The 14441-nt window shown below is 34.4% G+C and overlaps 1 protein-coding gene across 2 annotated transcripts in view; it reads right to left on the bottom strand.

Annotated features, from left to right (window-relative positions):
• The window catches only part of KLHL1 (kelch like family member 1), a 379107-nt gene that overhangs the window by 30737 nt on the left and 333929 nt on the right, over positions 1–14441 (bottom strand). For both annotated transcript variants that reach the window (XM_007456373.1, XM_007456372.1), the window contains one exon: positions 7594–7756. In XM_007456373.1, coding sequence (XP_007456435.1) covers positions 7594–7756 — 163 coding nt within the window. The remainder of the gene's footprint in view (positions 1–7593; positions 7757–14441) is intronic.

A 14441-nucleotide genomic window follows, 5' to 3' on the forward strand; every position in this document is an offset into this window, starting at 1 on the left:
CAGCTTGTTCCTTCTCATTGCAATTCTTCCTCACTTTCTGCAAATCTGGTAAATCAATCAAATTCCAGCTTAGAAATCATTTCTTCTAGAAGGCAAATCACAAATCTCCTAAGCCTATTAACAGCTCTCAGTGAGACTCAACAAACAAGTGATTTTTTTTTTAATGTGTGAATCTAAGATAATACAATTTTAATACAAACTGCTTGTAATAGGGAAGAACAAATCTGACTCCATATTAAATCTGTTTCTTTTACTTTAACCTTTGTATTCTATTGCTTTTGCTTGAGTTAAGAATGTTGCCTATAGCTTGAAATACACGAATTGGCCCATTTTCAAAGCTCTGACCTCTAAGGGTATGACACTTTTCCATTCATATAGAGACAAAATGTTGCAGAACAGAGATTAACATTTGTCTTGCTGGTGGTTTACAGGAACATCTTGGCCTGACCTATGTGGACAGCTGCAAGAACAAAGGATTCCCATACCAAGAAGTTTGCAACAACCAACCATGCCCCTTCCTCACCTTGCCTTTAAAAATGCATTGCTGATATCCTTCAGGGATTTTGGGGTTTTGGGGGGCATTAACTACCCATCTCATTGCATAGCCCTGCAATAAACGTTTCTCTGCTCTTAACTCTGATGTTTTGGTTTGTTTGGCCTCACTGTGCCTCAGGCACATGAACTTGCATTTGGTGACATGTTTATCATAGGAAAGCTTTTACAATTTGGGCTTCATTTTTAAGAAAAAGAATGTCAAGGTTTGGATACAAAAATAGAAATGGTCTTAGAGAGCACCACGTAAGTGACAGGGCTTGAGGCATAATAAGGTACAGTGCTAGATATTGGGATGTACTGGAGAAAACAACAGACATGACTCCTGTTCTCATGATATTTCAAACTGTATAAACTTCAGACTGCACAGAAATAGCAGCTTCTTCATGTGTATTATTAACATGAGGTTTTGAATGACTGAGTAAATCAGTTTTGCCGTGGTGAATCACGAAACAAACACAGTTTTTTAAATCTGTTTTGCAGATTCTCCAAGGACCAGAGCATACATTTATTAAAATTCAGGACTATTTATGGATGTGCTCAGGCAGTATGAGTATCTGATTTTTGAGCTTACTCAGGAAATAAAGGGAAACAAACCAGAAAGACCTTTTAGTTACAAAGTAAAGCTTGAAAGAACAAAGCTAAGGCACAGAGCAAATAAGAAACAAAAATAGTTACTAGTGTAGATATTATTTGGAGAGTCTGAGGTTTTATATGGTCATTCTTCACACAAGAATGTCTATTTACTGTTTTGTTGTATTCCCTTTATGTATCAAGTAAGTCTGTGGCTGTGCTGGCCTAAGATGATATATCTATGACTTAGGTTAATCTGTCTCATTGGATGACTGACCAAAATGTTTCATAAAATTGATATAATTTTGCTCTTGAATACATCAGAATACACTCATTAATTTTAAGCCATGACCAATGCCTTGTTTTTCCACAACAAAGTTATCATGAATGATCTAAACTCAAGAAGGCTGTTCACTGGCTTTTATTAGGCTTAATTGGGAAAATTATTCAAAATAATATTCAGAGAAGCAACAGTCAGGTTAGGATGACAAATTAGTGAGATGTGAAAATTAAACAAGAGGTAAAAAAGTCATATCAGTAGAGGTAAATAAAGTCATGTCAGTACAGGTGAGAGAAAAATAAACAACTGTTTATTGAATGTTGAAACAATTTTCTGATGTGGGTCTGAAGTGAAAGGTCACTTTCTAGTGATTATGTTTTTCTCTGAGCAAAACAGGAAAAGCAACCAGACATTAAGAGAAAGTGATTAAACCACAGAATTTAGAGGCCATTAAATCACACTCAAGGGAATTAAAAAATAACCCAAATGAGGTCTATACTATTCTGATTTAAAGGAGAAAGATTATTTGAAGTAAAAATGAAATAATTCCAAACATTTTCATAAAATGGGGTTAAAATTTGGGAAAATGTACTTAATTAAAATGTAAACAATTTTAAGAACAAAAACGTTAAATACTCTCACACTCTGATATTTGGTATGAGGAATGTTGTTAGAGTAAAACAGGATTTCTTAGGATATTATATATCCTAGCTGACCAAAAAGATACAAGAACCACAAAATGATACAAATGATGAATTCCATATAAAGCTAATTTAAAAGGGAAGAAACTGGATTAAAAAATTCAGTTATAATAACATGTGAAAATTTGCTACAAGACTATCCATTAAGTATTATATTTATTAAATTTTTTATCCCATTTATTTCTGATTAAGTTTGGAGATTTGTAACAAAACACATATATATAAAGATATTTCACAGTAAAATATTAAGGAAGGGTCACAAAAATATAATGCAAAGTAATTATAAAAATCTAGAATAAGATAAGGAATATATTAAAACTTTAAAATAAGTGTGTGTGTCTTGGGTGTGTTGTGTGTGTTGTGTGTGTATGTATGTCTTCTCATTACAGAATAATGTAACAAATGAATAATATAAGGAAAGGGTAGATATTTCTCATTTTTGTTGAGCAAATTTGCTATGTCAATGAGATACCCATTTCCTAAAGGATATGAAATGAATCTATATATTAGCATCAGTGTAAGTGGTGAGGAAAAGTCACTAAATGTACTCTCAAAAACAATTTAAGAAAATATACGTTTAGTGATACAAGATATTTTTAAGGTAAAACAATAAGGGAGTATCCTCAATTGAAATAAGATGAATATGAGGCAGATAGGAAAGAGAGCTGTCAAATAAGTATATCTTACATGGAAAATTAAAATAAAGATTATGTCTTCACTGGAAACAGTAAAATTCATAAGCAAAATGGCAATGATTAACAATAAAATATAGAAAAAATTTCCCAAGTTAAATGGAAAAGAAATAAAATTACTGAGGAGAAAAACTGTTTATGGAAAAGAAATCAGTGCTCAAAGACACACACACACTCATTAACATAAATACATACTAAAATAGATATCCCAAAACCAAAGAACTAGAATAATGGGAAAGGAATCAAACAAAAACCAATCCTCAATAGGTAAAAACTTTCCTTAGTAAAATAAAGACATGATTGAGATTGTTCAAATGAATCTCCAAATAATAAGTTGAAAGAATGAAAAACAGCCATCAGATTATACCCTGGTAAACATTTTGAAATTGGAAAAGAACATGCCAATAGTTAAGCTCTTATCTCGCAGCCCCACATTCTCTCTACTGTACTCTGATTTTTGATATGGGGGCTGGAACTCTGAAAACCACGTTTCTGCTTTGCCACCTGGTTCCTTCTTTTAGGATGTGATGTTAATGGATGCTAGAGGGAGACTGAAAGACTAGAGGAGGAAGGGTCTTGCTCCTTTCTGCTCATTTCCTGTTCCTGTGTCACCCCATCTTTTTTTCCTGCATTCAGTTGTATCCAATTGCCATTTTGCAGAACTTGAAAAATTGGCCTTATTGAGACCACTCAGAGACATCAACACCAGCAGACTGGCACCACTTCCTCAGAGCTTCGGGTCCCAGGTAAAGGGGCAGCTCTTTCATGTCAGAGATGACAGCTCTGGCTAAGCAGAGGTCCAATCGCAAATGTCTGGATTTCATCTGCGTAGCGGTTCTCCCCTGATTTTCTAAATCTTAATAACTACAATCTCTTCTTTTGTTTTCCAACACTAGGGGTGGTAGCTGTTTCCTTTAGTTGATACATTTATGATATAGTGTTCTCTTGTTGACTTTTTGGTTAACTAGTTAATTTTTATATCTATTTAACAAATTTTATATTAGATTATCTTTATATAGAATCACTGATAAATGGCTGGAGTGGTTTCTGTCTCCTGACTGTACCCTAACTGATAGAAATATAGTCAAAACATCTATAAGAATGAGATATAAAAACATATTAAAGATGAAAATCTACTGGACTTACCACACATCTCCATAAAAAAAAAAATGACAGAAGATAAGTAAGTATATAATATCTACTTAACTATAACGATACAAGGCTGTGACATTAAATTACTCAAGCCAATTTACAATAAATGTGTAGAAACATAGGAAAATTCCTTTTAGGCATAAAGTTTCATAAATTATATAATCAACATATCCTTCCTGGAAAATAATAGTAGTAGTAATAGTAATATACTACTACTAATAAAGTGAGATACATTTACCTAGAAATAATTTCTAGAACATATGAAGAACTCTACAAGGCAAAATGAAAAAGATGGAAACCCAAATGGAAACAGGAAAAAGACTTTAATATATACTTCAGCCAGAAGATATAAAATTGTTAATAAGTATATAAAAGGTGCACAGTCATTAACTGAATGTGATAGTATTATCCACCAGAATAGATAAAACCATAAAGGATAAAAACTGGCGTTACCAAATTAGTAGATGCATAATATCTAGAACTCTAGTACAGTGTGAATATGTATGTAAATTAGGAAAACACTTTCAAAATCTTCTGGGAATTATCCCTTAAGGCTGAGCACAAGAATACCATATAGCCTAGCAATCGCAGTTCCAGGTCTACACTCAGCTAAAATTTGTACGCATGCTCACAAAGGACATATATAAGTGAGGATGTTCACAGCAAAACTATTCTTAATAAGCAAGAAATGGAAACAATTAAAATGTTAATTTTGATATATTAAAGAAGAATAAACTGCAAAGACAATTATTAATATATTTTGTTAAAATCTGAATTTCAAGACATATTAAATAAAACTGAGCCAAGTATAAATTAATGAATAAGAAAAGAAGAGGGAAAACAAGTATAACTTCACTCTATGCACACATTTGATTAAAGATAAAAACAAAACAAAATAATGATACTGACAAAACCTAAGATAAGACAAAATTAGTAATACTGCTAACACCTAAAAATAACAAATTAGAATGTTAATAACAGTACAAAAGAAGATATAACAATACAAGATAGATTATTATTAATAGTCATAGGATTAGAAGTAAGGTACAACTGCCTTCTGCTAAATTTTAAAATCTCAGTAAAATATAACTTTTAAAGGGAATATATATGATAATATACATATATTTTTTTCTATCATTTGTCATGTTCAAGAATATATACTTCCCATGTTTGTAGGTACTTATAGCAGATAAATTGTAGAAATCTTCTCAATTCATGTTATGATGTTATTATGCTAAGAAAAGCTTCATATTGTAATGGAAAATATGAAATGTTTTTCAAAAGATACGTAGACCAAACATAGATGAAAAATCATAGACTATAGAATGCAACAAAATACTAAATGAATAATGCAACATGGATAAGTTAGTTTTATTTTAAGTATGCAATAATGATTTACAATTATAATATTTATGTAAATCACCATATTAATAGATCAAATGAGAAAAATATAATTTTATACATTTTTAGGAAGAATTTAATAAAACATTATACCAAGGTTGATTTTTTAAAATAAAATATCTATTAGTGAAACTCAGGTAATGACAAGATCTTGCCCTTGACACCACATGGTATAAGTATCTCAAATAGCAACTAATATCACACAGACTATAAAGCATTAAAGTCTTTCCAATTAAAAGACATAAACAAGGTCACCCAATAGTGACTATTTTTGTCACTATTCTAAAAATAAAAACAATACAATAAAAAGGAAATAAACATAAACATTAAGAAGGAAGAGAAAAAGTTTCATTATTAGTTTACCATGTTCACCATCCTAGAAAATCTATTATTATAAATCAAAAAAACGGATACATGGGGCTTCCCTGGTGGCGCAGTGGTTGAGAGTCTGCCTGCCCATGCAGGGGATGTGGGTTCGTGCCCCGGTCCGGGATGATTCCGCATGCCATGGAGCGGCTGGGCCGGTGAGCCATGGCCGCTGGACCTGTGCGTCCAGAGCCTGTGCTCTGCAACGGGAGAGGCCACAGCAGTGAGAGGCCCACATACCACACACACACACACACACACACACACACACACACACACACACACACAAAAAAAAAAAACTGATACATGCATTTAGTAAGATGGTTATCATAAATATAGATACTTAAACTTTCTTCTCCAGTGTACTATAAATGTATAATTATTAATACATACAAATATATAAACCAAAATATAATATCTAAAATGTTCAAAAATACAAATAAGTGTGAATAAAACTCAGAAAGAAAATACTAAACTTATCCCTAAATTAAAGCCACTAAAATACATAGAGACTAATTTTAAGAGATAAAAGTAAGATCACATTCTCAGTTGAAAAGATTTCAAATGTATAGATCTAACTTTTTCCCTAATTAATATGTAAACATTTATTTCCAGAAAAAATCCTAAATGAATTCGCAGGAAGTATACATGACACTAAGAATATAATTTTAGGCATCAAATAAACCTAAATGAAAATTGGAGCCCAATATTCATTAAACATGTATATCTAGTGAAAAGAGAAAACAGTAATGTATGTAATTTTAAGAACAGTAAGCAGTTTGGGATAGTGTGCAGGGTGGTTTAATTTAATAGGATTAATAGTAAATAACTTTCTTTGTTGACAAATTTTGAGATGAAATCTGAAAAGTGAGAGAAACCCAAACACGTGATGATGGGTAGGAACAGCATCTCAGACAAAGAAAATAGCACATTCAAAGGGACTGAGTTTGATTAGAGCTACTATATTTGAAGCAAATATAAAAGGGCAATTTGGCTGATGTACAGAGAAAAAATGTAGAATAGGCAGAAATAAGATCCAGTAGGTCCCTTTAGGTAAAGATAGGCATTGTGTTCTAATTGTAAAGAGAAGTTCTTGAAGAGGACTGAAATATTACTTGCATTTGTTAAACAGCTGTGGCAGCTTTAGCAAATGGACTTTAGGGGAAAGAGAAGTAAACAGATTGGAAGCTTTTGCTGTTGTTCAAACCAGGGGGTGTTACTAGCTATTTTAGGGCAGAGTTTCTCGTGGCAGTGAGAGGGAGTGTATTCTGCCATCCCAGAGGGTATATTAGGCAATGTCTGGAGACTTATTTGATTACCACATTGGGCAGGGTGTTGCAGTTGGTATGTAGTAGATAAAAGCCAGTCTGCTGCTAAACACTGTACAATGCACAGGACAGAGCCCTGCACCAAACAAAGAATTATCTGACTCAAAATATCAACAGTGTTGTGTTTGAAAATTCCCCATTTAGGGTGATAGGAATGGAAAAGGAGAAAAGTGAAGAGACATACAATCATGCAAAAAAATATATTAAGTACCAAATTTTTAGTAGTCTTTTGCAGGCTCCTCAGACTATTTTACCAGAAAGGATATAAATATGCAGGACTTTAGTTCACATAATTCTCATGAAATATATGTGATACTTAAAAAAAGAAAAAAGTTATTGTAAAGAAGTTTTCATTTTTATTTTATAAGAAGGGACAATCAGAAAAATATGCAGTCTTGATCTGTCAATGATCCATGAAGACTAAACTTAAAAATATAATCAAAAACAAAAGATTTAAATATTTTATCAAAGCATTTACTAAATGTTATTTTTAAAACAATATTCACTCAAAAACTTTTTTTTCAAATAAAAAAGGAAAGCCTACTCACTTGCCATTCAATGCTGCCACACCAACTGTGCTTCGGGCAATTGACATACTAGCTACAAATGTCCACTGCTGACTCTGAGGATCCCACCTCTCCACTGTGTTCAGATAGCTCCAGCCATCATGGCCTCCCACGGCATAGATAGGGCCTTCTAGTACCGTCACACCTGAAACATGGGAGAAATGAAAACCGAATGGATTTATTCCACAGTGAGGTTCTAAAATCAAATTAATAGTAAAAGTTATGATGCCATTCAGAATAGGTTCTAGCAGTTAAGAAACATTTGCAACTCCCTCTTGTGAGAGCACCGGAATCACAGCTAACTGCTGAACAATCATTGGCAGGAAGTCACTGGAACTCACCAAAAAAGATACCCTTCATCCAAAGACAAAGGAAAAGCCACACTAAGACAGAAGGAGTGGTGCAATCACAATAAAATCAAATCTCAAAATTCCTGGGTTGGTGACTCACAAACTGGAGAACAATTATACCACAGAAGTCCACCCACTGGAGTGAAGGTTCTGAGGCATATGTCAGGCTTCCCAAGTTGGGAATCTGGCAACAGGAGGAGGAATTCACAGAGAGTCAGATTTTGAAAGCTAACAGGATTTGACTGCAGGGCTTTGACAGTACTGGGGGAAACAGAGACTCCACTCTTGGAGGGCACACACAAAGTAGTGTGCACATCAGGACCCAAGAGGAAGTGGCAGTGACCCCATAGGAGACTGAAACAGACCTACCTCCTAGTGTTAGAAGGTCTCCTGCAGAGTCAGGGGGTGGCTGTGGCTCACTGTGGGGACAAGGGCACTGGCAGCAGAAGTTCTGGGAAGTATTCATTGGTGTGAGCTCTACTGGAGTCAACCACTAAACCTGCCAAAAAGCCTGTAGGCACCAGTGCTGGTTGGTCCCAGGCCAAACAACCAACACGGAGGGAACTCAGCCCCACCCATCAGCAGACAAGTGGATTAAAGTTTTACTGAGCTCTGCCCACCAGAGCAACACCCAACTCTACCCACCACCAGTCCCTTCTATCAGGAAGCTTGCACAAGCCTTTTAGATAACCTCATCCACCAGAGGGCAGACAGCAGAAGCAAGAAGAGCTACAAACCTGCAGCCTGTGGAACAAAAACCACATTCACAGAAAGACAAAATGAAAAGGCAGAGGACTATGTACCAGAGGAAACAACAAGATAAAACCCCCAAAAAACAAATAAATGAAGTGGAGATAGGCAACCTTTCAGAAAAAGAATTCAGAATAAACAGTGAAGATTATCCAAGACCCCAGAAAAAAATGGAGGAAAAGATCGAGAAGATGCAAGAAATGTTTAACAAAGACCTAGAAGAATTAAAGAACAAACAAACAGAGATAAACAATACAATAACTGAAATGAAAAATACACTAGAAGGAATCAGTAGCAGAATAACTGAGGCAGAAAAATGGGTAAGTGATCTGGAAGACAGAATGGTGGAATTCACTGCTGTGGAACATAATAAAGAAAAAAGAATGAAAAGGAATGAAGACAGCCTAAGAGACCTCTGAGACAACATTAAATGCACCCATATTTGCATAATAGGGGTCCCAGAAGGAGAAGAGAAAGAGAAAGGGACAAAGGAAATATTTGAAGAGATTAGAGTTGAAAACTTCCCTAATATAGGGAAGGAAATAGCCACAAAAGTCCAGGCAGAATAAACCCAAGGAAAAACATGCTAAGACACAGAGTAATCAAACTGACAAAAATTAAAGACAAAGAAAAATTATTAAAACCAACAAGGGAAAAATGACAAATAACATACAAGGGAACTCTCATAACAGGTGACTTCTCAGAAGAAACTCTACAAGCCAGAAGGGAGTGGCATGAAATATTTAAAGTGATGAAAGGGAAGAAACTACAACCAAGATTACTCTACCCAGCAAGGATCTCATTCAGATACGACGGAGAAATCAAAAGCTTTAAGACAATCAAAAACTAAGAGAATTCAGCACCACCAGACCAGCTCTACAACAAATGATGAAGGAACTTCTCCAAGTGGGAAACACAAGAGAAGAAAAGGACCTACAAAAACAAACACAAAACAATTAAGAAAATGGTAATGGGAACATACATATCAATAATTACCTCAAATGTGAATGACGTGAATGAATTAAATGCTCCAACCAAAAGAAACAGGCTTGTTGAATGGATACAAAAACAAAACCCATATATATGCTATCTACAGGAGATCCACTTCAGACCTAGGGACACATACAGACTGAAAGGGAGGGGATGGAAAAGATATTCAATGCAAATGGAAATCAAAAGAAAGCTTGAATAGCACTACTCATATCAGATAAAATAGACTTTAAAATAAAGAATGTTACCAGAGACAAGGAAGGACACTACATAATGATCAAGGGATCAATTGAAGAAGATATAATAATTATAAATATGTATGCACCCAACACAGGAGCACCTCAATGTATAAGGCAAATGCTAACAGCTATAAAATAGGAAACTGACAGTAACACAGTAATCATGTGGGACTTTAAAACCTTCCTTTCACCAACGGACAGATCAACCAGTCAGAAAATTAACAAGGAAACACAAGCTTTAAATGACACAATAGACCAAATAGATTTAATTGATATTTATAGGACATTCCATTTGAAAACGGCAGATTACACTTTATTCTCAAGTGCACATGGGACCTTCTCCAGGATAGGTCACATCTTGGGTCATAAATCAAGCCTCAGTTAATTTAAGAAAAATGAAATCATATCAAGCATCTTTTGCAACCACAATGTTATGAGATTAGAAATAAATTACATGGGGAATAAAGGAAAAAACACAAACACATGGAGGCTAAACAATATGTTACTAAATAACCAAGAAATCACTGTAGAAATCAAAAATAAAATAAAAAATCCCTAGAAACAAATGACAATGAGAATATGACTACCCAAAACCTATGAGATGCAGCAAAAGCAGTTTAAGAGGGATGTTTACAACAATATAATCCTACCTCAAGAAACAAGAATAATCTCAAATTAACAATCTAATATTACATCTAAAGGAACTAGAGAAAGAACAAACAAAACCCAAAGTTAGTACGAGGAAAGAAATCATAAAGATCAGAGTAGAAATAAATGAAATAGAAATTAACAAAATAATAGCAAAGATCAATAAAACTAAAAGCTGGCTCTTTGAGAAGATAAACAAAATTGACAAACCTTTAGCCAGACTCATCAAGAAGAAGAGGGAGAGGACTCAAATCAATAAAATTAGAAATGAAAAAGAAGTTACAATGGACACTGCAGAAATACAAAGCATCCTAAGAGACTAGTACAATCAACTCTATGCCTATAAAATGGACAACCTGGAAGAAATGGACAAATTCTTAGAAAGGTATAACTTTCCAAGACTGAACCAGGAAGAAATAGAAAATATGAGCATACAAATCACAAGTAATGAAATTGAAACTGTGATTAAAAATCTTCCAACAAACAAAGTTCAGGACCAGATGGCTTCACAAGTGAATTCTATAAAATATTTAGAGGAGAGCTAAAACCCATGCTTCTCAAACTCTTCCAAAATATTGCAGAGGAAAGAACACTCCCAAACTCATTCTACAAGGCCACCATCACACTGATACCAACATCGGACAAAGATACTACAAAAAGAAAATTACAGACCAATACCTCTGATGAATATAGATGCAAAAATCCTCAACAAAATAATAGCAGACAGAATCCAACAGCACATTAAAAGGATCATACACCATGATCAAGTGGGATTTATCCCAGGGATGCAAGGATTCTTCAATATACACTAATCAATCAATGTGATACACCATATTAACAAATTGAAGGATAAAAACCATATGATCACCTCAATAGATGCAGAAAAAGCTTTTGACAAAATTGAACACCCACTTATGATGAAAACTCTCCAGAAATGGGCAAAGAAGGAAATTACTTCAACAGAATAAAGGTCATATAAAACAAACCCACAGCAAACATCATTCTCAATGGTGAAAAACCAAAAGCATTTCCTCAAAGATGAGGAAGAAGACAAGGATATCCGCTCTCGCCACTCTTTTTTTTTTTTTTTTTTTTTTTTTTTTGCGGTACATGGGCCTCTCACTGTTGTGGCCTCTCCCATTGTGGAGCACAGGCTCCAGACGCACAGGATCAGTGGCCATGGCTCACGGGCCCAGCCACTCCGTGGCATATGGGATCTTCCCAGACTGGGGCACAAACTCGTGTCCCCTGCATCGGCAGGCAGACTCTCAACCACCAGGGAAGCCCTCGCCACTCTTATTCAAAATAGTTTTGAAAGTCCTAGTCATGGCAATTAGAGAAGACAAAAAAATTAAAAGAATACAAATTGGAAAGGAAGTAAAGCTCTCACTGTTTGCAAATGACATGATACTATACATAGATAATCATAAAGATGCCACCAGAAGGCTACTAGAACTAATCAATGAATTTGGTAAAGTAGCAGGATACAAAATTAATCCACAGAAATCTCTCGCATTCCTATACAGTAACAACTAAAGATCAAAAAGAAATTAAGGAAACAATCCCATTCACCCTTGCAACACAAAGAATAAAATACCTAGGAATAAACCTACCTAAGGAGGTAAAAGACCTGTACTCAGAAAACTATAAGACACTGATGAAAAAAATCAAAGATGACACAAATGGATAGAGAGATATACCATGTTCTTGGATTGGAAGAATCAATATTGTGAAAATGACTATACTATCCAAAGCAATCTACAGATTCAATGCAATTCCTATCAAATTACCAATGGCATTTTTTACAGAACTAGAGCAAAATATCTTAAAATTTGTATGGAGGCACAAAAGACCCCAAGTAGCCAAGGCAATCTTGAGGGAAAAAATTAGGAGCTGGAGGAATCACACTCCTTAACTTCAGACTATACTACAAAGCTACAGTAATCAAGACAATATGGTACTGTTCCAAAAAGAGAAATATAGATCAATGGAACAGGATAGAAAGCGCAGAGATAAACCCATGCACCTCTGGTCAACTAATCTATGACAAAGGAGGCAAGGATATCCAATGGAGGAAAGACAGTCTCTTCAATAAGTGGTGCTGGGAAAGCTGGACAGCTACATGCAAAAGAAAGAAATTAGAACACTCCCTAACACCGTACCCAAAAATAAACTCAAAATGGATTAACGACCTAAATGTAAGAGTGGACACTATAAAACTCTTAGAGGAAAACACAGGAGGAACACTCTTTGACAAAAATCACAGCAAGATCTTTTTTGACCCACCTCCTAGAGTAATGGAAATAAAATTTAAAAGCTTTTGCACAACAAAGGAAACTATAAACAAAACGAAATGACAACCCTCAGAATGGGAGAAAATATTTGCAAACAAATCAGTGGACAAAGGGTTAATCTCCAAAATATATAAACAGCTCATGCAGCTCAATATTAAAAAAACAAACAACCCAATCAAAAAATGAGCAGAAGACCTAAATAGACATTGCTCTAAGGAAGACATACAGATGGCCAAGAGGAACATGAAAATCTGCTCAACATCACTAATTATTAGAGAAATGCAAATCAAAAGCACTATGAGGTATTATATCACACCATTTAGAATGGGCATCATCAGAAAATCTACAAACAACAAATGTTGGAGATGGTATGGAGAAAAGAGAACCCTCTAACACTGTTGGTGGGAATGTATATTGATACAGCCACTCTGGAGAATAGTGTGCAGGTTCCTTAAAATACCAAAAACAGAATTTTCATATGACCCAGCAATCCCACTACTGGACATATATCCAGAGAAAGCCATAATTCAAAATGACACATGCACCCCAATGTTCATTTCAGTACTATTTACAATAGCCAAGCCATGAAACACCCTAAATGCCCACCGACATAAAAATGGGTAAAGAAGATGTGGTACATATATAGAATAGGATATTACTCAGCCATAAAAAGGAATGAAATTGGGTCATTTGCAGAGATGTGGATGGCCCTAGAGACTGTCATACAGAGTTAAGTAAGTCAGAAAGAGGAAAATAAATATTGTATATTAAAGCATATTTGTGAAATCTAGAAAAATGGTACAGATGAACTGGTTTGCAAGGCAGAAATAGAAACGCATATGTAGAGAACAAATGTATGGATACCAAGGGGGAAAAGGGGAGATGGTGTTGGTGTTGGGATGAACTAGGAGATTGGGATTGACATATATATACTAATATGTATAAAATAGATAACTAATAAGAACCTGCTGTATAAAAAGAATAAATAAAATAAAATTCAAAAAAAAATTGCAGTGAGGTAGAAACTCTTCACTATTAATTGAATTTTTTCATTCAAGTGAAAAAAATGGAATCCAACTAAATATTATGACCTAAATGCTTTATGAAAGATAATACATTTCCTTGTTTATGACCATGTGAAGTAGCAAAATCTAAAAATCAGAGGTGATGCATCTTGTACCTCACGTTTTGAAGATTATTTCTACACTGTTATTTAAAGTACTTTATTGCTTTAAGCAATGCTGTATTAAGCAACATAACATTATCAGTTTGAATTTGAGGTTAGTGTTCTCCGTGTTTTGGCTCCCCATCACTTCATAATAAACTTACCTAAAGCTTAGAAAATATGATGCCTCTTATAAACTGAAATCATTAAAAACTAGCAATTAAATTAATTATGAGTCATCAATGGGACAATATATACAACTTTTATATACTGTTTTTCCAGTCAATTCACTTCTTCATTAGATGTGTTTTCTTAGATCTTAAACAGTTGATAAATATTTACATATTATGTTAATATTGATTGAAGTGATCTCATTCAGTCTCATTCAGTGTAG

Source organism: Lipotes vexillifer, unplaced genomic scaffold (assembly GCF_000442215.2).
Source record: "Lipotes vexillifer unplaced genomic scaffold, Lipotes_vexillifer_v1.1 scaffold373, whole genome shotgun sequence".
In the NCBI taxonomy this organism is placed as follows: Eukaryota; Metazoa; Chordata; class Mammalia; order Artiodactyla; family Lipotidae; genus Lipotes; species Lipotes vexillifer.